At 41.4% G+C, this 20858-nt stretch overlaps 2 protein-coding genes across 4 annotated transcripts; one reads left to right on the plus strand and one right to left on the minus strand.

Annotated features, from left to right (window-relative positions):
• Positions 1-255: 255 nt before the first annotated feature.
• wdr55 (WD repeat domain 55) lies at positions 256-8707 on the minus strand. The gene is made up of 8 exons (XM_022228777.2): positions 8507-8707; positions 7037-7143; positions 5875-5972; positions 5245-5405; positions 4636-4742; positions 2974-3073; positions 2400-2569; positions 256-1372 (listed from the first exon to the last, which is right to left on the minus strand). Exons 1-8 carry the CDS (start codon positions 8660-8662, stop codon positions 1117-1119), a joined length of 1155 nt encoding a protein of 384 aa, XP_022084469.2. The 5' UTR covers positions 8663-8707; the 3' UTR covers positions 256-1116.
• A 38-nt stretch (positions 8708-8745) lies between these two features.
• Positions 8746-20850, plus strand: LOC110975907 (acyltransferase PGAP2-like). Of its 3 annotated transcripts, XM_022228781.2 has the most exons (9): positions 8766-8814; positions 8957-9022; positions 9395-9440; positions 9610-9839; positions 11220-11365; positions 14346-14449; positions 15695-15801; positions 16335-16443; positions 17159-20850. In XM_022228781.2, exons 4-9 carry the CDS (start codon positions 9660-9662, stop codon positions 17287-17289), a joined length of 777 nt encoding a protein of 258 aa, XP_022084473.1. In that variant the 5' UTR covers positions 8766-8814; positions 8957-9022; positions 9395-9440; positions 9610-9659; the 3' UTR covers positions 17290-20850. The 3 variants fall into 3 exon arrangements, with proteins under 3 accessions (XP_022084471.2, XP_022084472.1, XP_022084473.1); XM_022228779.2 differs by lacking the exon at positions 9395-9440 and having other exon boundaries at positions 8746-8814; positions 9629-9839; XM_022228780.2 differs by lacking the exon at positions 9395-9440 and having other exon boundaries at positions 8764-8814.
• Positions 20851-20858: the final 8 nt, after the last annotated feature.

Raw genomic sequence — 20858 nt, forward strand, 5'->3', positions numbered from 1 at the left:
ACATACACATGTAATTATAATTTACGAATCGTGTAACTGCAAATCAAGTTACAAATTATGCACCAAAACTTTCCAGGGGAAACTGACTGCTTTTTGACTTTTAAGGTCATTCTTGGCATATTCTTGTGAAATCAGACAGAACAAGCCATACTGGCAGGAACTACATGTATGACAAAAATCAAACACAATAAGAACAGAAACAATAGACCAAACAAAAACAAAATATGAATAAAAACAACGCATCATTGGCAACCGTTCATTTATTCCAATGTCATAGTTTATTCCAATTCACAATCTATGTCATATACTGAATATAATTCTTGAAGGGTAAATATGATGATCAACCCTTTCCCTGATAAAAAAAGGCCGATTAAATGAGGCTTTACCCACAGATCACATTGCAAGACAACTGATGCCTTATTAAGCGATGAAAAAAAAAGGAAAATGAGATTACTTCTTCCTCAGAGTCCAGCAAGAGGTCACATATGATATTACAAGCACACATCGCATTGTGAGTAATGTCACCTAGAGGCACTTCTTGTGGTTAAAATAATGGAACTGGGGGCTTGGACAGGAAAGCTTAGGAGTGGGCTTTTTGCTGAAAAGACTTTATATTACTAGGAACTTGAAACAACTGCAAAATATCGCATCTCCAATTACTGATGACAGTTGCAGAGATCTTTTAATTTAAAAACACATGCAATATTATATCAAAGTGTATGCAATGTGGACCGTTCAAAACTTTTCAACTGGTTGATCAAGCTTGGGGTCCTCCAAGATAAAGATAAAAGAAAACAATCAGGTGCATTACCAAGTTGTAGCTCCTCCCATGAGGACCTGCCCCTTTCAGTCAAGATTCCCTAACGTCTTCTGCAGGTTGATTGTCCTTGGAAAAAGCCTTATCAAAGCAGAACAAACTGTGGGGAAAATCTGCCACTTCATGGCCAGGATCTGATGAAAGTTGCTCTGTGAGAAGGTTAAAAACGGTCAGCATACCTTCAAATTGTTGGGTCAAATGTAATTATGTACACTGTACATTTATATATATTGTATAATGCAAAAAAAAAAATAACGAAACAATTTTATATCCGAATTACAAACTAAATGTGGTTTGTGCTACGTTAATCCTGCAAAAAAGTTCTCGTGTTTCCCTTGGGCGTCAAAGTGCCTGAATTTATTCTTGCGCTCGGCTTTGGCGTGGGGGTCGACCTCCTTCGCCAGGAGGTGCGCCACGTTCCAGAACTTGATCTTCTGGTCGTGGGAGCAGCTGGCCAGGATCTGCTTGTCCGGCGAGAGGGCCAGGGACTCGATGGGGAAGTCATCGTGGTCACCGATGACACCCAGGAACCGGTTGGGTAGGATGTTGACAGCCCTGGCAGAGCAAAGACAAGAGTAGCTTTCAATTTGAAGTACACGAGTTACTTTTTTTTTCCTCTGAACAATTTTGAGTCTCTTAACCATATGCTGCCAAGGAGCCCGAATTTTGGGTACGTGTTCTTTATACGCACAGTTGGGGAGCCCGAAATCGGACAAAAGAGCTGGCCTTGTAACAAAAGACCGTACTTGGAACAAAAGACCTAGCTGCTGGGAATTGCCAACATTTTTTCAGTTGTCATTAGGGGAGGAAATCCGTCCACCACTGTTTGTGGCATTCAGCATGAGCAGATTACCACTCGGGACAAAAGCGCTCCAGCACTCCAGTGATGAGCGATACAATACCGCTGCACACTAATCTGGCCCCTATTGAAAAGACGCACTGTGCCAGTTTCGGGCACAACTCAAAATTACATAACACCGCACCCTCTGGGCTCTCATTACAAGGCGGCACGCCTGGCTGAAATACTCCAGCGTCAATAGATGTTGTCTGTCAGATTAGAGTAGAAACCAGACAGTCGTTTGTGTGGGTGTAAACGTCCAGTTAATGAAGCTATGATTTTTGGAAGAATTTTGAAAATTTAGAATCTTGAAGATCACCCGGTACTATGTTAGGCAACTTCAAATTACACCCGGCAGCAAGTAGTTAAACATGTAGTGAACAAACTTGACTTCCATCTGTGAGGCCTGAAGTGTTTTTGACATCAACTGTGCCAGCTCCAGAAACCAGGAGGGATGTTACATATAAGGTGTATTAGGACATTTAACAGTTGTTGACCGCTGTGATGTGGGATATGCCCTTTTTAATACCTAAGAGATGCATATCCCATGTAACAACAGATAGCAGGTTTTGTTATACAGTGCCAATAAGTCAAAACAATACATAGTTATAACTTACTGCACATGAAATACACTAAGCTACTGCAATGAAAGCTTTGATGATTGCAGTCTTTTCTGCTGGTAAAAGGGGAAACGGAGCCTATACCAAACGTGCGGTCTAGAGCCCCGGCTCATTTTTCTTCTACCTTATCATTCCATCCATGCTTCCAGTGCAGACCATGTTGTCGGTCAGTGCGACGCAGGTGTCCACTGACTGGGGGTGTCCCGGGAAGCGATCGCTCAGATCGCCAAACTCGTTCCAGTTGTAGATGTTGAGGGCGCCGTCGCTCGCACCGCAGACGATTTTCTTGCCATCCTGAAAGGGAAAGATTTAACAATTATGAGAAGGAATGGTGCCAAAGAACTTCTCTTTTTGACAGTGACTCTTCCAATGTGGAAAAGAAGAACGTTCATATCTAGGCACAATATTTGGAACAAACTCTCTAACCATAAAAAATTACATTGAAATTGTTTCAAAAAAGAAAAGAAAGAAGAAACATGAAGAAACGAGAAAAGGGAAAATTTTAACACAGACCTTGTGGGTTATAGTTTTGATGACGACGAATGTTTAACACAATACATGTTTGACACAACATGTTGAACACATATTTAAGACTCAACAAAACACAAAGTTAGGTTTTCGAGAGAAAACGTGAAACCTGTAGCTAAGCCAGATTTTTTCCACCTCATCCAAGACGCAATTTTGAAGGCAGCACATACCTTGACTATTGCGACGGTCATCATTTCATTCTGGACGTTCTCTGACTGCATCACAAACTTCCTTCGTCGGATGTTGAAGGTTGACATTGTACCATCGCCACTGAAAAAAAGAAGAAAAAGAGCAAAAGAAATCAAAGCGGAGCCAAAAAAAAAAAAAACCTCAGCCCTCAGGAAAGAACACAAACTAATCGAATAAGCATAATTACAGGCCAGTACTAACGTGATGTCAGGATCATACACGGGTTGTACGCTGTATTGTTAATTTATTACAACCAATCAGGTGTCTATAATGGGGTGTGCTCTATGACGTCACAGTCGTGTTTTTCCTATAAGTGGCTGCCAAAAGTATGGCTGGCTGGCTGTCGGTGCAAAATTAAAGAATGATTCACGAAGTGTTAAAAATTCCACACAGCTACCTGACCTCAAGCCAATGATACATGTACTACTAAACGTTAATTGGAAATACAACCCTATTTACAAATCAATGGTACAATTGTCCAGTTTGAATAAATTGGAGGTAAAAATCGAAAACCAACCAAAGGGGATATTTCTGCAAACTTTGGCTGCCCATACAAGTTGTAGGCAAAACGAGAGTGGTCTACCACCTCAACACTGGTGTCATTTGATTAGCACACAAAGGTCTCATGATATTTCTTAACCCTTTCAGTACGTATCACTGCAGCTATATGACCAATCTCAGCAAGTTGGTCCCAAATAATCGTTTGGATTAATTAACTGTCACTGATTTTCATACATAATCCGGTCAGTCAAATTACATTTTACTATGCAGTTCTTCGAGGAGAAATCATCTCTTGCAAACCAAACAAATTGGTAAACTTCCTCTGTTTAGTTAACCAGTTTATGTCGGACTTTCTTTACCCCTAAAAAAACCTGCTGGGGGCAGGTTTTTTACCCGCCAATTCTGCAACCTTGCAATTGCGCTTTGAGCCCACCAAGCATGACATGACACGTCAATACATCAACCGCAGAAATGAAAAAAAGAATTCTTAAATGAGTGTACGGCAGTGTTGTGGTGGAGAGCATCACAAGACCAGACACAAGACCAGGCACAAGACCAGACACTAGACCAGGCACAAGACCAGACACAAGACCAGACACAAGACCAGACACAAGACCAGGCACAAGACCAGACACAAGACCAGACACAAGACCAGACACAAGACCAGACACAAGACCAGGCACAAGACTAGACACAAGACCAGGCACAAGACCTGACACAAGACCAGGCACAAGACCAGACACAAGACCAGGCACAAGACCAGGCACAAGACCAGACACAAGACCAGGCACAAGACCAGACTCAAGACCAGGCACAAGACCAGGCACAAGACCAGACACAAGACCAGACACAAGTCACAGGGTGAACAATGCTTTTGTTGCAGTTCATTTGAATAGCTTGTGACTTGAATTCAGACTGGAGGTTTTATGCTGGTTTTGTGTGGTCTTGTGAAGGTCTTAAGTGGTCTTGACTACAACACTGGTGTACGGGTCCTCCGTGGAACAAATGAGGAAAAATGTGTGTTTTCACGTCAACTTGCGTCAAGTGGTTAATTGTTTGTTTTGGTGTCTCCGTAAGAGCAGACAAAATGCAATGCAATCATGCAACAAAATCTTCGATATTTTTTCAAAAATAATTCTTACCTGCTGGCCACAATGATGCGTTTGGCCTTATCAATGGCCATATCACTGATGTAATCTTCGTTCTCTTTCACTTCCATGATGGCATGTTTCTTTCTAAGATCCCAGACCTGTTGGTAAGGTGGAGATTTAAAGGCAGTGCTCTAAAGCTGTGAAAGACAAGAAGTCAACCACTTTGTGACTGGAAGTTCTCGAGATCTTGTCTTAAGGTCAATATGAAGAACTGTCCATTCATGATCTTGCAAAATGCAACTTAGACCTTTTTCAGAACATGTGTTTATGTTGACTTTGTCTCCCATTCACAGCAAAGTTTGAGTTAAACTACAAGGTCAGGTTGAAATGTGCATTTCTATTGTGGAAATGAAATCAACACTTTGCCTGGACCACATTAACCCTAACTCCCTAGGCTCCTGCGCTATAAAGCATACTGAACCTCACGAAATCCCACCTCTAAAACTGTAACTGCTTCTCATTGTCTCCTCTCTACAGGTTTCTTCGGGCTTACGAACTACAGTGCCCAGGGCATGTTCAGGAATCCTTGATTTCATTCCCAGAAAATGCTTCGCTATAATTTGAAATGACAACTACAAATACAAGATGCCAGCGTCTTACTTTGAACTGCCCATCGTCGTCTGCCGTGGCGACAAGATTCTCGTCTGCCACCAGCAGGCAGTAGAGCGGGCTGCTATGAGCCTTGATGAACTGCTGAGAGGTGTGACCCGTGCTGACGTCAAACACCCTGAGCGACTTGTCTCTCGATATTGTGAACAAGGCTAGTTTGACAAAAGAGAACATTGGTCAATATGCAGGTTCTCTTTCCAAACGACATAACAGGTTTGATTTCGACCTCTGACCTAGGGACCCCTTATTTACAGATTCTAGAGAACGGCACAGTAAACATCTGTGATGGAAGTGAAGAGTTGGTGATGAATTATGCATGACGTCCATGCCTTTGACTTAGAGATTGTGGCCAATCAGTGGGCCTTTCCAAGATTAGGAACATTGAGTGCAGCAAATGACTGAGAAAATGATCAGACTTCACTCATCCTCTTAAAACCCTACAATATTCAAAAAACTTTTACGCAAGGTAACAACACTCTAAGCTTACCAGTTTGAAATTTTGATCGAAATTCATAAAGAGAGTTCCTCAATTAGTGGATAATAAAATATGCACAAATCCGTCTTCACTGTTTAAACTCTGAAGATTGTAGTTTTTTTAATCACTTTGTAAGGTTCACTTACTTTTGCCATCTTCAGAGAATGCTACTCCACGGCAGGCCTTCTGATGTGCGGAGAGAGACAAGATCTCTTCATTGGATGTCTCACAGGAGTAGGAAAAACTACCCACAAAAAATTACAACCTAGATATATTATCCAAATAAATTTGATTCCAATGCAGTAAAAATATAACAAATATCTCACTACCGTTCTGTATCTAATCCATTTTCTTTAAACAACGGAACTATATGCCTCAATGAGAAAGGGAATTCTGTTATCAATTAAGGACTTTCCACAGAGGTGGAAACACTGTGCACAGCTGTTGTCTCACGTCAGTATTGCGGTTGAGTCATTTTTTTTTCTTGAAAGCAAGACAGTGTGTTCGCACAACCACGCTCTTGGTTATAAGACTGAAGCTAAGTGTTTGTACAGAAAAGTTTACTGAATAAAATTTCCCAAGAATTTTCACTCAGACTTGAGTCCGAGTCCTTGCACACTAATGCCATGTGTACAACTGACGACTTGTCCTTGTTAATCAATTCGGCCAAATACTGCACTGCAGACCTGACTCCAGCTCCCTCGGCTGAGATTTCAGCTTACTTGCCGTCTCAGAAACAACACCGCCTCACGGATGGTACTGAGTACACAGAAACCCAACAAGTGCAAACCAACTGGGTCTTTGTTTGGGTGCCCGGAGTATAACAATGGCATGCATATACCGTACATGTACAGTAAATTGACTCTTGTCATCAAACAACGAGAATGTGGCACTGACTTTCATGTGATAGAATTGCGACCACCACATCAAATGATCAAGACCAGTCCCAAACAGCAGGGTGAATGCTGACAAAGGAATGCCGTTGTTGCTATTCATTTGACTTGCTTGTGACTTGACTTCAGACTGGAAGTCTTGCATTGGTCTTGTGGGATCTTGTGATGGTCTTAAGAAGTCTAGTCTAGAATACAACACTGTAACTTTGTGCAGCTCTGTGCAAACAGTAATCGAAGTTTTCATGAATATTTTGCTCCACAGTTTAAGTATATGTAGTTTTGAGCCAAAGACATTTTCCAGAGCTGAGAACGGAAATGTGTTAATTTTTCAAGACACCGAGGATCAAGTTAGTTAACCGTGTGGGTTGACCGATCTTGGCCTGCATTATACGCAGTGTCATGTCAGGGCCCTTACAGTTTGACGGTGCCATCCATCATAGCTGCAGCCAGTATGTTGTCATTGGGGTGACAGCTCAGTCTTGTCACCATGTCATCGCATACAATGGTCTTGGGTTTCGGTGCCTGATGCCAAAAAAAGAAAAATCTTGAGAAGTAAGAAAATTGTAGGCTGTCGATGAAATAGTGATTAGGGTTTTCGAATGTTTCAAATGTGGCACACAGACATGACAGAGGTGCCTTTTGGTTTCCAGGAGTGCCTTTGGCATATTTTGTTTTCCAGAACAAGTGGCCTGTAAGTACTTAACCCTAAAAGAGCCCTCCTAAACATTTTTTCCGGTATCGCTGCAAAGCTTTTTTTTCAGGAGGTGTGCCTGTAAGAGTTTTTAAGGAAAGAGTTCCATATATGGACAACATTATAGTACTATTAGGCCCCCCCAAAAGTCTCCAGTGGTCAGCACGCGGTCGTCGTAGACCTGCACATCAGCAAAATAAAACAGTTTTTTTATTTGGTATAATATGATGTCCAAAAGTGTATCAAATTTGTATAAAACAAGAATGTCCTCACGCTTGTGTAGTTAAACTGCCATAAATAGCTGTTGCAGTCAATGCATTACAGCAGCCTGTGAACCAGTTTTGTGTACGTGTCGGCTCAATCGATCATCAGTCAATGAGTAAGTCATAGCGCTTGCACAGATACGTTACCATAACTATAGAACTTCAAAGTTGTGTTAAGGTTACTGTAAATACATGTATGTCAATATTAAAATTGTATACTTTGGCGCTCAACAATCATTACAATGCAAGCGGGCCGGCACGCATGTAACCTTGAACTTCAAATGACCCCCACAACAAAAGAATATTGAGTTCAAACTTCACGTTTGTAATGATAAGGAGCGTGTTTACATGTACACCAAGTTTCAAAAACATCAAACAGGGTACAGCTAGGTTCTTGAGGGCAGAATCTGCCTCCCCCAAGCCAAGTTCCTGTTCCGTCACCATGTTGACTTTACCGCCTCCACATTAGTAAGTAAACAAAGCTAGAGGGGAACAAATTGTCTACAACAATAACAATCACGAGCATCTATTCGCCAAACATAACGCAATGTTGTTGTCATGAATATGTTCCTCTCTGTTAAATCTTGTGAGCATGTGCGCTTATGAGCATGTAGCATGAGCAATGAGCATGCGCACATGAAATGTGAAAAAGGCTTATGATGGTCCAAAATCATGGAGGTAGGAAAAGAACTTAGCCTTTGGACTAGGCCTAAGCAACTTGGATACCAGTACTTTCTTCATAAGCCTTATTGCTGAAACCGCATGAGTGGTTTTGCATGGTACAATGGTAGAAAGGCATTGTGGGAAGGAAAAGAGGGCAATGTTTGCTCATTTTTCTTTCCCATACGTGCCATAATGCCTTTCTCCCATTGCGCAAAATCACTCATGCGGTATCACTGTGATCAGCAATAAGCCAGGCTTATGTTCTTACTGTTGTTTCATCAGATTCTGCTTTTTCTTGTTCCTCTTCACTAGCTGACTCTTCATCACTGTAACTTGTGTCAGACAAGTCGCTAGCCTCGTCGGATTCTACCCCTTCGCTTGTACCACCTGTCAGTGTCACGTTGCTCGCCTCGGAGGTCGCCATGATTGCTACTCAGACAGATTGCGAATCAGGCCCAAATGAGGGCCCGGCCGGCCAAACACGAATTTGGAGCATCAGTTAGCAGTAGAGGGCGGTAGACAAGAGGACCGTTAAATAGATTGTCTGTACGTACGTGGAATGCTGCTGCTGCTAAGGTTAGTTGTTTTTTCCCCTCAAAAATACAGTTGATTTTGTAAAATCACAGACGTAAGTGTAGCATATGGGGTTAGCAATGTAAAGTCCTCTTAAAGGATATTTTACTCACATGTACGTGTATCTTGTTTATTTATTCATCAGACCAAAGTACCGGATCGCTTGCACCCCGGTAAAACCTGTGTCCGGGTGGAACACATTAACCTACGCGTAAGTATTCAACACCCCCTTCGGGTAAATTGTCCTTCTGTATGCCCTACCATACCAACAGTAACAAATTTGTCCCCCCCCCCCCGAGAAATGTGCCCCCATGCAACTTCACAATTCTGTTACCCAGACTAGGCTAGCCTATGTATGGAGATTTGAATGTGATTGTAATTAGTAATGGGTGGGCCTAAATGGATTGGTAATTTATAGCTCTACTGAGTAGTTAGTAGTTACATGTGCTCCGCTTTTTCAAATTTTGGACTGGATCGGTCATTGCATTCCAAATAAAGAGAATCCATGACATTGACTTTACATCTCAACATCATGTAAAGCAAAAATAATTTATTTTTTTTCTTCATGTCTGATTTTTATAAGGGGAACAAACTTCAACTCTGCTTATTCATTGGAGTAAGGAGCACTGGTTAGTCTATTTCAGCCGAAAGGCATGACACGAACTGTGACATCATTGGCTTCTCTGTCCCCTGATACTTGTTTCTTGAAAAATTAAACAGCAAAGAATGATACATTACTTCCAATTCTGAGATATCTATGTGTTTTTTCTCCTGGTTCCCTTTTCATTCACAATCCAGCTGTTGTATTTCAAAAAAGGGTACCTCTGCATTGTAACGCTCACAAAAAAATGAAGACGACGAACGACGTCAACAAAAATCCACTGGCGTCCTCACCGTCCAAGGCGATGTACGTCAAAGTGTCGGCTGCAACCATATTCACCACAAGCACCATGGCGGTTGGTTTCTTGCTGTGTATTGGCCTTGCGTTACTCTTCAACTTTCGATCGAGTATTGCCACTCATTGCCGAGTAAGTACATGTACATGTCTTTTGGAAAGGAGATAATAGAAAACATATGAGTCAGTGTGCTCTATTCATCTTATTGCCTTTCTTTCGGTAACTGGGTACCTTCATCAGGGCAAGCAGATTCAGTTCTCATTCAGTTCTGTCAGCCATCAGCCATTTATAGGCCAATCCATTTAGCCCCACCCCATTAGAGGACCCAAAACAGTAGGAAAGTCATGCCCTCCCTCTAGTTGAAAAGTATAGGGGGCACTGCCCCCCCCTCCTGCCGCCAGTGGTAAGCCTGTTCATTACTGGAGCACTAACTGCTAAGGAGTTGCCTGTTTCCATCCATCTGAAATCATTCAGTCTTCAATTATCTAATTCAAATGAACTGTGGATAAAGTTTGAATTTCTCCGTCACTGTTCACCTTGTTGCTTGTGGCTAGTCTTGTGAATCGACTTGTGGGAGCATTTGTGATGGAATTGCCGGCTTTAGCCACTCAACTTCAAATATTGCATTGTAAAATGCCCTGTTTAAAAAAAAAAATCACCCAGGAGTCAAACTCACGCAGCGCGCTGGACGTGTGTGGCTTAGGAATTATGACTCTCACGAGCAGAGGGTAGGATGATTCAAACCCAGGTGCTGGTTACATGCTGTGACCTTGGGCAAGTCACTTTACTCCCAGTGGGTATTTGTGAGATCAGAGATGATTTTAGTGCTTGACTAGTCATTTAAGCCTGAAATGACAGCAGCAAGATGTGTATATGTATGTATATTGTTACTTGAAGGAGCTGAGATGGGTTAAGGAATGTTTGTGGATCGGTGGCTAGCGTTAGCAATACAGCAATAAATGCCTTGCATCCTCGGGTAATTTGGGACTGTACGTACAGGCTTTATTTTTACGTCACCTGACATTTTAACTGAAAAACCAAAGGAACAGAAAAAGTGCAGGAAATATTGGCTTAGCAAAATAGTGGAGAAAATTTGTTTTGCGCTTAGAATATCTCTGCGCTTAGCTCAGCATCTCTGTAAAGTACATGCAAACCCACGATTCATTTCTGGGGTGCTACCCATGTCATGTCATTCAAGTGCTGCTGGATATTTGTTTGTCATTGCGTCTACTCTCATGTACTGCCAGTGACTGTCACGGAACAGTGGCTTGGTGCAGAAGGTATTTCAGTGCTGTCCACCATTGGTGGGGGCCACTGGAAATGATCAGTGATAGTGCTACCATGGTCACTGGAGTTGTCCATTGAGTAGGACCAACACATAGTCACAGATCCTACACAACCTGTTACTTGCCATTTTATATAAAACAGCGGTCAAGTAATGTAAACCAGCAAACTGTCTGGTATGTTGCCAATTACATGTGCATGGGTGTGGTTTATTCCATGCGTGTCCAGGTACCAAATTTCCTGCCGTCAATCAGCGCGGCCATAGCCCTGCCCCCCTCCTGCTATTTCTGGCGGCTGTCTGTCATGCTGACCACGGTCCAGCGGCTCCTTGCCGTCAAGTACCACCACATGCAGTACGCAGGAGTTCGGACCAGGTGGGTTGGTTTGACGGCGCTGCGTGCACAGGGGACTACACGCATGTTGCAGTATACATACTGTAGATATGGGGACCAAGAACATCACGGGGACAAAGTTGGTCTCACCATTTGGTTCTGACTTTGCGAACGAAAAAAAATGTCCTCGTAACAATGGGAACGTTTACCCTAGTGTGCATGAGACTTTGGTCTTTGGAAATCACGGTTTGGTGGGTGCCTTTCTGAAGCAAAGATACATGTATTTCATGTGCAAATATTCTTCTGAACTGCTTGAAATTGCTCACTCTGCATTTCTTTTCTGGACTTGAATTTTGTTTAAAGTGTTCTGTTTTCATTATTTAGTTTCTACCTTGGGACATTTGTTCATAAATATTGCTACTTGAATGGCTGTCATGCATGAAATGACCAAAGAAATGCATTGAAGCTTGATGACCAAAAGAGGCAATCGTAGCAGCTTTGTGTCACTCATGAATATGCATTACTATTTGCATAAAATCTTTCAAACACTCTTTTCAAATTGCAAGGACCAATGCAAATTCAAGGACAGACAATGAAGATTCATGAGACACCACAGTGCCTGGCAAGGATTTCATTTTAGAACATTTTACTGCATGGGATCTTTAATATGCACAGACGCTGCTGACAGACCTTTTTATCAACCTTGATCTCAGGACCAAAGCTTCACCCAGCAATCTTTGTCCAGTTTCACAGCAATTTTACGTGATTACATGTACATTTATGCTGTGGGACAGTTTGTTGCACAAGGATCCAGATTGTGATCAGTGATCCTACGTTGGTTCTCTGACACCAGAGCCCGCCTAGTGGATGGCGTGGATAAACTTTGTGATCAGTGATCGTGACCCAGATCCACGTGAAACAAACAGGCCCGTGGTGTTAGAGTTTGCTCCACAAATTGGCCTGTCTGCTGTTGCTGCTAGTTACGTTTCATGCTTCCCTGATGCATGGCATATGCATAGTCTGCGTTATCAAGGAGCCATACATGTGTGTATATACCTGCATGGTAATGCTTGCGAGATCATGTCGTCAAGGAAGTTACTCAAAATTCAGAACTGATGGACAAGTGTGTAAAGGACTTAGAAATGCTTCCCGTCGCTGCAAAACCTGGCACGTGTGTTCAGAAATGCACCAAATTAACATGTGATGTGTGGTTATCCAGCTAGCTGTACTGCTTTTGCAGACTATAGCAATTAAAAACAGTACTATTGCTGTGCCCGTTTGACTTTATGCAGTGTTCTCAAGCATTAATCTCCCAAAACTTATGCAAAGATTGTTTTGGGCATTCCAGATTTTCCTACACAGTTCATGCAGTATATTTTTTTATGTATAGGAGCCGTGATGTTGCTTTTTTTCCGGTAGGATGGGCTTCATTCAACCTTTTGCTCATTCTTTCTCCTAATATATAAGACCAAGTTAAAAAACAAAACAAAAATAAAATTGAAACAAAAACTTCACATAGTTGATAGTCTTTTTTTTTTTGTCTTTTTTTTCCAAAACCAGTTAGGAGGCTTTTTTGTGTTGGTCTGCTTGTTGTCAGTCAAAGGTTAAGTATCCATGATTTGCAGCCTGGTTAGGAACTAAAAGATTGTTAACCAAAATGCCAACTTTTTCTGGTAGAGTACAACATGTGAAATAAGCATGCAGCTTCAAAATAGGGCATGGTGGGGACGATTAACTTTCTTAACCTGGCCAAAAAAGCCCTTCCAAGAAATTGCTACGCATAAGAGTCTGTATTCAGCAACTGTATAATTTTGCAATAGCATGACTAATCTTTGTCTCGCTGAATTTTGCTTCAATTACGAATTGTGCCAGTGTGCACCGATTTCTCCCTGCAACACTTTCCGGTCCAGCGGGAGTGTGTGCGTGTGTCAAACAGAAACATGTCAATGAGGCAGATGGATGCACTTCATGACCCATGACCTCTTGACCTCATGGTGAATGGCCCCCCCCACCTAACACCCATTGCATCACTTCCATCTGCGTCAAGTTGACCAGTGTGATTCGGTAAACAAGGTATGAGCTTAGCTTGAAAGTACATTAACAAGGAGGATCCACATTATTACTAACAAACAAAATGCATTGTGATTGGTCGGATTCTGTCATGTCATTGAAGAACAGGGCAACTAATATGGGGAAAAGGCTTGAATAAGATAGGAGAGCAAAGCCAAGACAGAGCAAATGTTCAATTGAAGTTCTTACGTTTTCTGACTTGGAGCTTTGTTCCACCTATTCAAATGTTGACAAAGTTCTTCTTAAGTCCGGCATCATGTTTTTAAAAAATGGACGCATGTATTACCATGAGCACACGGAAATGAACATCACACTCATTTCCCTCATATTGTTTCCATGGCAAAGCATCAGTCAGCCCTTCATGCCTTTCTCCCCCCAAAAGGCTGCATCAGTTTGCGGTGGTGTAACTGAGTGTTTAATTTCCATTTTCCATACACCCTAAAGCACGGCAATCTGCATTCCAAGCGATTCCAAGCATTCTCGCCTGAACTCTTGCCCCTGTCATGGCTTCCCATTGCTTTCATCCTTCTTTGCCACGAGCAAGTGGAAATTTTATTAATTCAAATGAAATTGCTTTTCCTAATTTGCTGGTAACATATCCCAAAGCTCTGTCTACCCAATAATGTTACTTTTGGTGGGATGGCAATTTTGTTTGTTGATTTTTAGGACAAACTTTTCTTGAATTTTCCTGACAAATATTTGAACTGAAAACGGCAAGTGTTATTTTTTCAAAGTTAGATGTCTACCCTGCTGCGAGGAACTTGAACTCTTGGAAAAATTCTGTGCATCCCTGATTTACCTCTTGTTCCTTTGTTTATTTCTTTTTCTGCTAATTTCCCTGCAACCCTTGCCAGTTGTGAGACATTTGTACATTTTATGTGGGGTTTAATGGAACATTGTTACCGATTTTCATATTGAAATGTCCTTGTTTGCTGATATTAAAATGCATCAGCCGTGCCTGGTACCCCATGTTGTGCAATGCCTGTGCAATGGCAGAGCTGCTCGAGAACCTGTCTCTGATAGCACTGACCTGTGTCTCCTCCACAGAAAATACAGGTTGGTGCCTTTTCAGTTTGCCTGAACCATGTAAAGTTTTCATCAAGTCACTGCTTAAAAAGCAGAACTTTCTTGGCCAGAAATCCTTCTTTGCCCTTTTTACTTGTATGTCGCGGGATTCAGTTGATATCTGCTTGAGAATTACTAAGCGAAATAAATTCTTTGCACTCGGGGTCTTATCTCCCACAATCCTTTGCAGTTCACCGTCCTGGTCAGAGACATCATATGAAAAAGTCTGGTCTCGCACTACTATTGTATTGACTGAAGACACAGGCGGCCATCTTACTGTACCAAAATACAAAGGAGATCTTTGGCTTGTGAGCCATTGTACCATTCTTTGTGTTAGCATTGTATTCAGCAAGATGGCCCCCAGTGGCTTCATTGACCTCTGTTGAGTAAGGGCGTCGCGAATTCAGACTATCTTTACATGAGATTTATGTGTGGCTATGGCCTCAGGCTCTATTCCTTTGACATGCCACACTTTATAGCCATAGCCACAGAATAATGCCTTTGTTTGACACCACCTTATTACAACATGGCCGATACAAAAGCACATGGGAAATGCTTGACAACATTGCTGACACTGTATATTTTGATGCAAATGTAACCTGGCCAACGACACCCGTACTGGCACTTAGAGACAAACATTTGCTGGCCAACTAAAATGTGAATTTCCCATTTATAGGAAGTTGTCATTAAAGTTGGGGTTCAATTGTGTTGAGTTTTTCCAGTTCAGTTGAGATAAAGTGTATAATCAAATGCTTTAAATATTTTGGCAATAAAAAACACTGAATACGGGCGATTCACAATAGTGCGCCACCAAGACTTTGCAACACATTGGAATTTGTGGACCCTTTCCAATAGCGCATTGGGTTGACAAATTTAACGCATTGTGATTGGCCAACGCATTGCAAACTCTTGGTGGCACACTACTGTGAAACGGCTGAATCGGCCATTACCTTGCCATAACTTGCCTTCATAGCCTAATTTTGTAAGTGAACTGAAACGAGACTTTAATCTTTCATTGAAGACCAATGGCTATACTCACCAGATAACTAAGACTGATTACAAAATATTGTGAAAACATTCAGGTATGCCCAGAATTTCACAGCAAGCACTATATAAATCACTGAACAGTTGGTCATACATGCAGAATTCCATGGTTAGCAGACATGCAACCTTTTTACGTGGACCACTTCAGTATGCTGTCTTATCCTGTCTGTCATCCGTTGCATGTGTCTGCAGATCTGCATGAGAACTTCTTCATCAGTTTCCAAGTGTGTGCAACCGTGTTCATGATTCTCATGTGCCTGGTGTACAGGACAGCAACCGGTCCCCATCCCTCAGCATGGGTCTGTATGCCTTTGCTTATAGTCATCCCAACCTTTCCTGGCAATTCTGGTCTTGGGTGGGGGGGGTAATGTCATTTCCCCCCCCAAAAAACGACTCCCATTTTGTTTATGATAAAAGTTTATTGGAGAGTGTTAACACAGGAATAGAAGACAAAAATACACCGTACCTTGCCCTCTGGGGTAGAGTAGTTCAAGACTGTGAGCATCTGCATGCATGTAATGTGTTCTTTGTCACCTCTCTTAATCAAACTACACACACATGAATGGTACACACACTTGTGCACATTCTGTGGAAAATCTGCCACATGTAGTTTACACCCGGCGCCTGCTTAGTGGGCCATTTCTCAGCTTACTGGCCACATGTTCCTGGGCACGATGCATAGAAAACACACAAACAGCATTTCAGCAGACTACAGTTAGTTCAACATCTTGCCATGTCCGAAAATATGACCCGATTCTGAGGTATGAGTGGCTTCAACTGCTTTGCTGCTCTTTACGTCTTTTCACGAGAAGTGTCTATTTTCTACCCACAGGAGCGCAAGTCCCTGAGAGCTAAGTACATCTGCTTTGCCGTCAACATCATCTGCTTCCTCATTGCTGCAGCCTGTTACATGGTACATCGATACCGCTGTAAGCCATATGGTGAGTTCCCGTGCGTGCTCTGACCCTGTCCGTTAAAATTCAATTCACTACACCGAAAAGTACCTCTATTAGTAGACTAGAACCTGTGGAAAATGTGACCGCTGACTCAGCCACCTTGTTTGGAGCTTGATGCCCCTTCAAGATTTACAGCACAAGAAATACACCATTACTTTCCTGCACGAAACAGGATTTTGGAGGATTGGGAAATGTTACAAAGGAAAAGTTTTCAGAGAGTGAAAGCTAATGCTCTGGAATGATGCCATTCAGTTGTTGACCAGCAGCAGCTGAAATGCAATCATTACTTGCACTTCATGTCATTTGATACATAAATGTATGTCTTCGTTCAAGTCCCTGACTATATCCTGCATTACATTTATGTATAAGGTGGTGCAGCAGGTAATGAGGCTAAACTTGCATTCCAATCTGCTGTTAGTGGCTGTGACTGTGCCATTGGCATAATTTCTGCCATTCAAACTGTGCAGAGAACAGCCGCAGCCTATGCAGAAGTTCCCCATTTCAGATATGCTTGAGATATGACACTTCTCAGGGCAAAATACCCCCACACTGAGCCATAGTCTTCTAGATTTTGTGGTTGGAATTCAAGAAGCTTGAGGGAAACCTGAAGACAAAGCTGGGATTTTGTTGTTCCCGAAGACAGTCAGTTTTCAAGTAGAAGTCATTTCTTGGACTTACGTTTTTTTCACCTTCCGTACAGCTTACACCGTCTTCTCATTCTTTGAGTACATCGTGGTGCTTACCAACATCCTCTACCATGGCTTTGTCACGTACGACTTTGCTGACGTAGTGATCGCAATCTCCCTCCCTTCTCAGTTGAAGAGTGACTAGTCAACAATATCTCATCCTGCGGAACCTGACTGCACTTCCACTGTATGGATCTGCAGGGTAGTAATGAGGTGCCAAGTGATTTTATGCGCTTAGTAGCAATGACTGAGAACCAGGGCCCTATCTCATGGATTTTACTATCCAATAAGAGCACAATATATAGCTCTATAGCACATTATATGTGCTTAGCACATACTAGACTGCCATCTGTAGACTGCCAGTTTAAAGCAATAAAAGCTGCGTGAAATTTGGTTGGTAACCTACTTTTTACGTAGGTACAAATTTTTGGCTCAGGAGCTTCCAAGTTATTGATCCAAACTATGCACAGTGTACATACGGAGTATGGCCATGTCAAAATTTCTTGGCTGCAGCTCGAGATTATGTGCAACTCGGTGGGAAGTGCCTACAGCCAACACCATAGAATCGTGTGTCATTTCAAGCCGTAGCCAAGTCATTCAGGAAAGGCCTATCACTCAGTATATCGTGGCTGGTAAGCCATTTCACAAAGCAGAGTGTTTCTATTTAAAGTACATTTGTCTGCTTAGCAGTTTTGTGAAAGTGGCCCCTCTGGCTTGATGGTGGTGGGGCATTGCCCATCCAGATGAACAACCGGTACCCCTTTATCCCCAATTATGCCAGACACAACGTAATGGAACAGTGGCCAGAATTTGTTGCGCATAGTTGAATCGCCAGTCAACACAAGTGGCAGAGAATACATGGAACTGTATAGCGCGAAAGGATGGTGGTTGTCCAGTGCACTGCACAGTACAACAAAATTCACTGCTACATGTTGTTGCTTTTTTGTGTTGCATTCAGCATGGTTTTCATTCTAGCTATGTTGAATTTTGCTGCATTTAGCAAGGTTCCTACTTACAGTCCAGTGAGACTTAAGTTAGTTCAACCATTGTCAGCAACTTATAGAATTTGTACAATTGCTTCAGTTGAAGCCTGCTTCATGCAACAAAATCCTACAGGTTTACTGTCCCCAAAGCCAAACAGCCTTAGAGTCCCAGCCTGTCGGATGTCATAAGACAGCAGCTCACTTCAGTTGGACAGGCTCCCCTGATGTCTAAATGGGTAGCTCATTAGCTGCTCCGCTTTCTTACAATTGAAGTGACTTGCTTTCTGCACGTTTGAATCCCTGCTTTCCTAAGTAGAAAAATATACATGTGAAGACCTCTCTCATGTTGGTCACTATTCCTGTGGGTGGCCAGTGTTTATAGATATATCACACTTGGTTAGTTACAAGTTTTTCCTGAAAACACATACATCTGTCCCATCACTTTTTAAGAAAGCTTTTTTTTTCAGGTAAAATTTAGTCGTCACAATTATTATTTTGGTATTTTGACTGAAACATGGATCGAGAGAGAGGTCTATTGTAATAGAGGCTGGTGCAACTACCTCTTCTTTTGTCCAGTTTGCCCCCAAGAAATGGACAGGCCCCACCCCTGTCAAGCCATCCATCTTTACTTCTTGTCACGGTTGCCAGCGTCACTCTCTTTTGTACTTTATTTTATCTTTTATTTAACTGCCATGCAGTATTCTATGCACCTTGCAGTTTTTGTAGGTAACTTCCAGAGGACTGTAGTGCTGAGAGTTTAAAGGTGTGACGTATTGTGAATATATCTATCAATGCAAATCATTTTTTCATTGTTATTAGAAAAGACAGAGGCTGAAGTCTAACATTTTTTTCCTCATAACAGTTACTCGGAGTCTAAATACAGTAAGACTTTTTAAAGATACAGCCCATTAACTGCAGTTATCCAGAAAGGAACTGATCAAATTAATGTTGGAAAGCTACTTGATTTAAAGATGGTTAGAGGACTAAACTCCCTGTAACATTATTCTTTCTGGCAAGCTGCCATTTTGAAGAAATCAGCGAAAGGAGGGCGTTTCCAGCAATGCTTCTCTAGACACTTTTGGAAAATTATCCTTGGAAGCATGCACACACGTTGACACCCACAGGCACTTCTTAGAATTCAGGTACAATTTAAAACATGACTCAGCTTTTTTTAAAAAATCTGAAATCAAAATCGTAGAATATTGTTTTTCTCTAAGCTGAAACTTCATCAGATTTGCTGATGGACCGTACCTTTAACAGCCATTGCACATTTTGCTGAGGCAGCATAACTATTTAAGATGGGCACCATTGAAATTTCGCACATTTTGATTGGCCAATGCATTGCAAACTTTTGGAGGAGCACTTTTGTGAATTGCCCATATTAAACCTGGTAGGGTTTTCAGTATAGAAAAGTATAATGCAGCTTCTTCCAATTTTTATAAGAATATAATCTATTTGCCTAATGCATTTGTAACCTTGAGTTTTTGTTTAAAAAATATGGGTGGAGAATATGGGTCTTACGTGATTTGTGACTGGTTGAAGCAATAAAATTAAATACATGCATATAGTACTGAGGATTTTTAGTTGTTAAAGTTTAAAATTGAAAGTACGTTAGAATTTTGGGGGGACTTTTAAATAGATTTGGACTAATTTAAAGTACTGTTTTTTGTAGATCTAGTTGTAATTTATTTGAGCTGGTGGTGGTTATATATTTTTGCACAGACGATAATTATTGTAACCATTTTAAGAATACATATTATCCTTGTTGCTTGAATATTTCTGGCGTTTAAATTTATTTTTAACACAAGTGTTTGGGCAAAACATCGTGGGAATTATATTACGGAAGTGCGTTGCTTGTGAGGTCACAATTGCGGTAAAAAGAAAGGGTAATTACAATAGTACTGATCATGTTTAGTAAATGGAAACAGCTTCGTGCACATTTTTTAAAGAGTAAAAGTAATGTTAAGTATGGAAAAGATTCTGTGATCAACAGAGACTCGCTGTAAAATTGTGGACATTTTGGATACTTCTCCGTGTGCAAGACCACTGATTAAGAAAGGCACATTTCTAGAACAAGTGTTTGTCAAAAACAAATTACAGTACATGTATTTTTCAGTGGAAGATATTTTTGAGAGCATTTTTTTTCATCATTCAATATTTGTAATATATTTGTAGGGTTTATGATGTGTGTTTTGCCTTATGATCTCTTGATTTCACCGCCTAGAGTTTGGACATCGTGTGTGATTTGAATGTGGTGCTTGATTTTTTCCCCTGAAGTGTCAGTTCCTTTGATCTTTTTCCTCAGAAATCTTAATCTGTTGAACATTCCCAGAAACTTTGAAGATTTTCGAAGGTTCTGATCTCTTTTTAATAACTTGATTTTTCCAAATTGCCGTGGCTATGCATTTCGTTATAAATCGTTTATTTTCCACAACTTTTTTTTTTGAATTATCTTGAGCTTTGAAGCTTCTCATGTTGAGGGTAGCAAGTTAGTTGTAGAGGTTTGCGGTAGAATCGTGCAAGGTTCTGAAAAGAATCGAAGGGTACGCAACTTTCGGACAGCATGCTCTGTCCGTCGTCAGAAACAGTGTGCTCTGTCCGTCTTAAATCATAGCAGGGAACATTTTGTAGTTTTGCCAATGTAGGTTGTTTGTTTTTCTATTAAAGTGTAGTTTATGTCCAGTTGTCTTTTCAGAAGAATGCAATAAACATAAAATTGGAAACGTTGGCC

The sequence above is a fragment of the Acanthaster planci genome, linkage group LG02, assembly GCF_054643075.1.
Source record: "Acanthaster planci isolate LZ-2023a linkage group LG02, COTS_SCS, whole genome shotgun sequence".
Classification (NCBI taxonomy): domain Eukaryota; kingdom Metazoa; phylum Echinodermata; class Asteroidea; order Valvatida; family Acanthasteridae; genus Acanthaster; species Acanthaster planci.

What these genes read in the sequence shown, in the direction of transcription:
- wdr55 (XM_022228777.2), bottom strand. Translation starts at nt 8,662, where the DNA reads ATGGCGACCTCCGAGGCGAGCAACGTGACACTGACAGGTGGTACAAGC. An exon ending in ATTCTCTGAAGATGGCAAAA is followed by an intron (nt 5,406 to 5,874) that starts GTAAGTGAACCT and finishes TTGTCAAACTAG; the next exon opens with CCTTGTTCACAATATCGAGA. An exon ending in CGCATCATTGTGGCCAGCAG is followed by an intron (nt 3,074 to 4,635) that starts GTAAGAATTATT and finishes TCTTTTTTTCAG; the next exon opens with TGGCGATGGTACAATGTCAA.
- LOC110975907 (XM_022228779.2), top strand. An exon ending in CTCCTCCACAGAAAATACAG is followed by an intron (nt 14,450 to 15,694) that starts GTTGGTGCCTTT and finishes ATGTGTCTGCAG; the next exon opens with ATCTGCATGAGAACTTCTTC. An exon ending in GTCCCCATCCCTCAGCATGG is followed by an intron (nt 15,802 to 16,334) that starts GTCTGTATGCCT and finishes TTCTACCCACAG; the next exon opens with GAGCGCAAGTCCCTGAGAGC.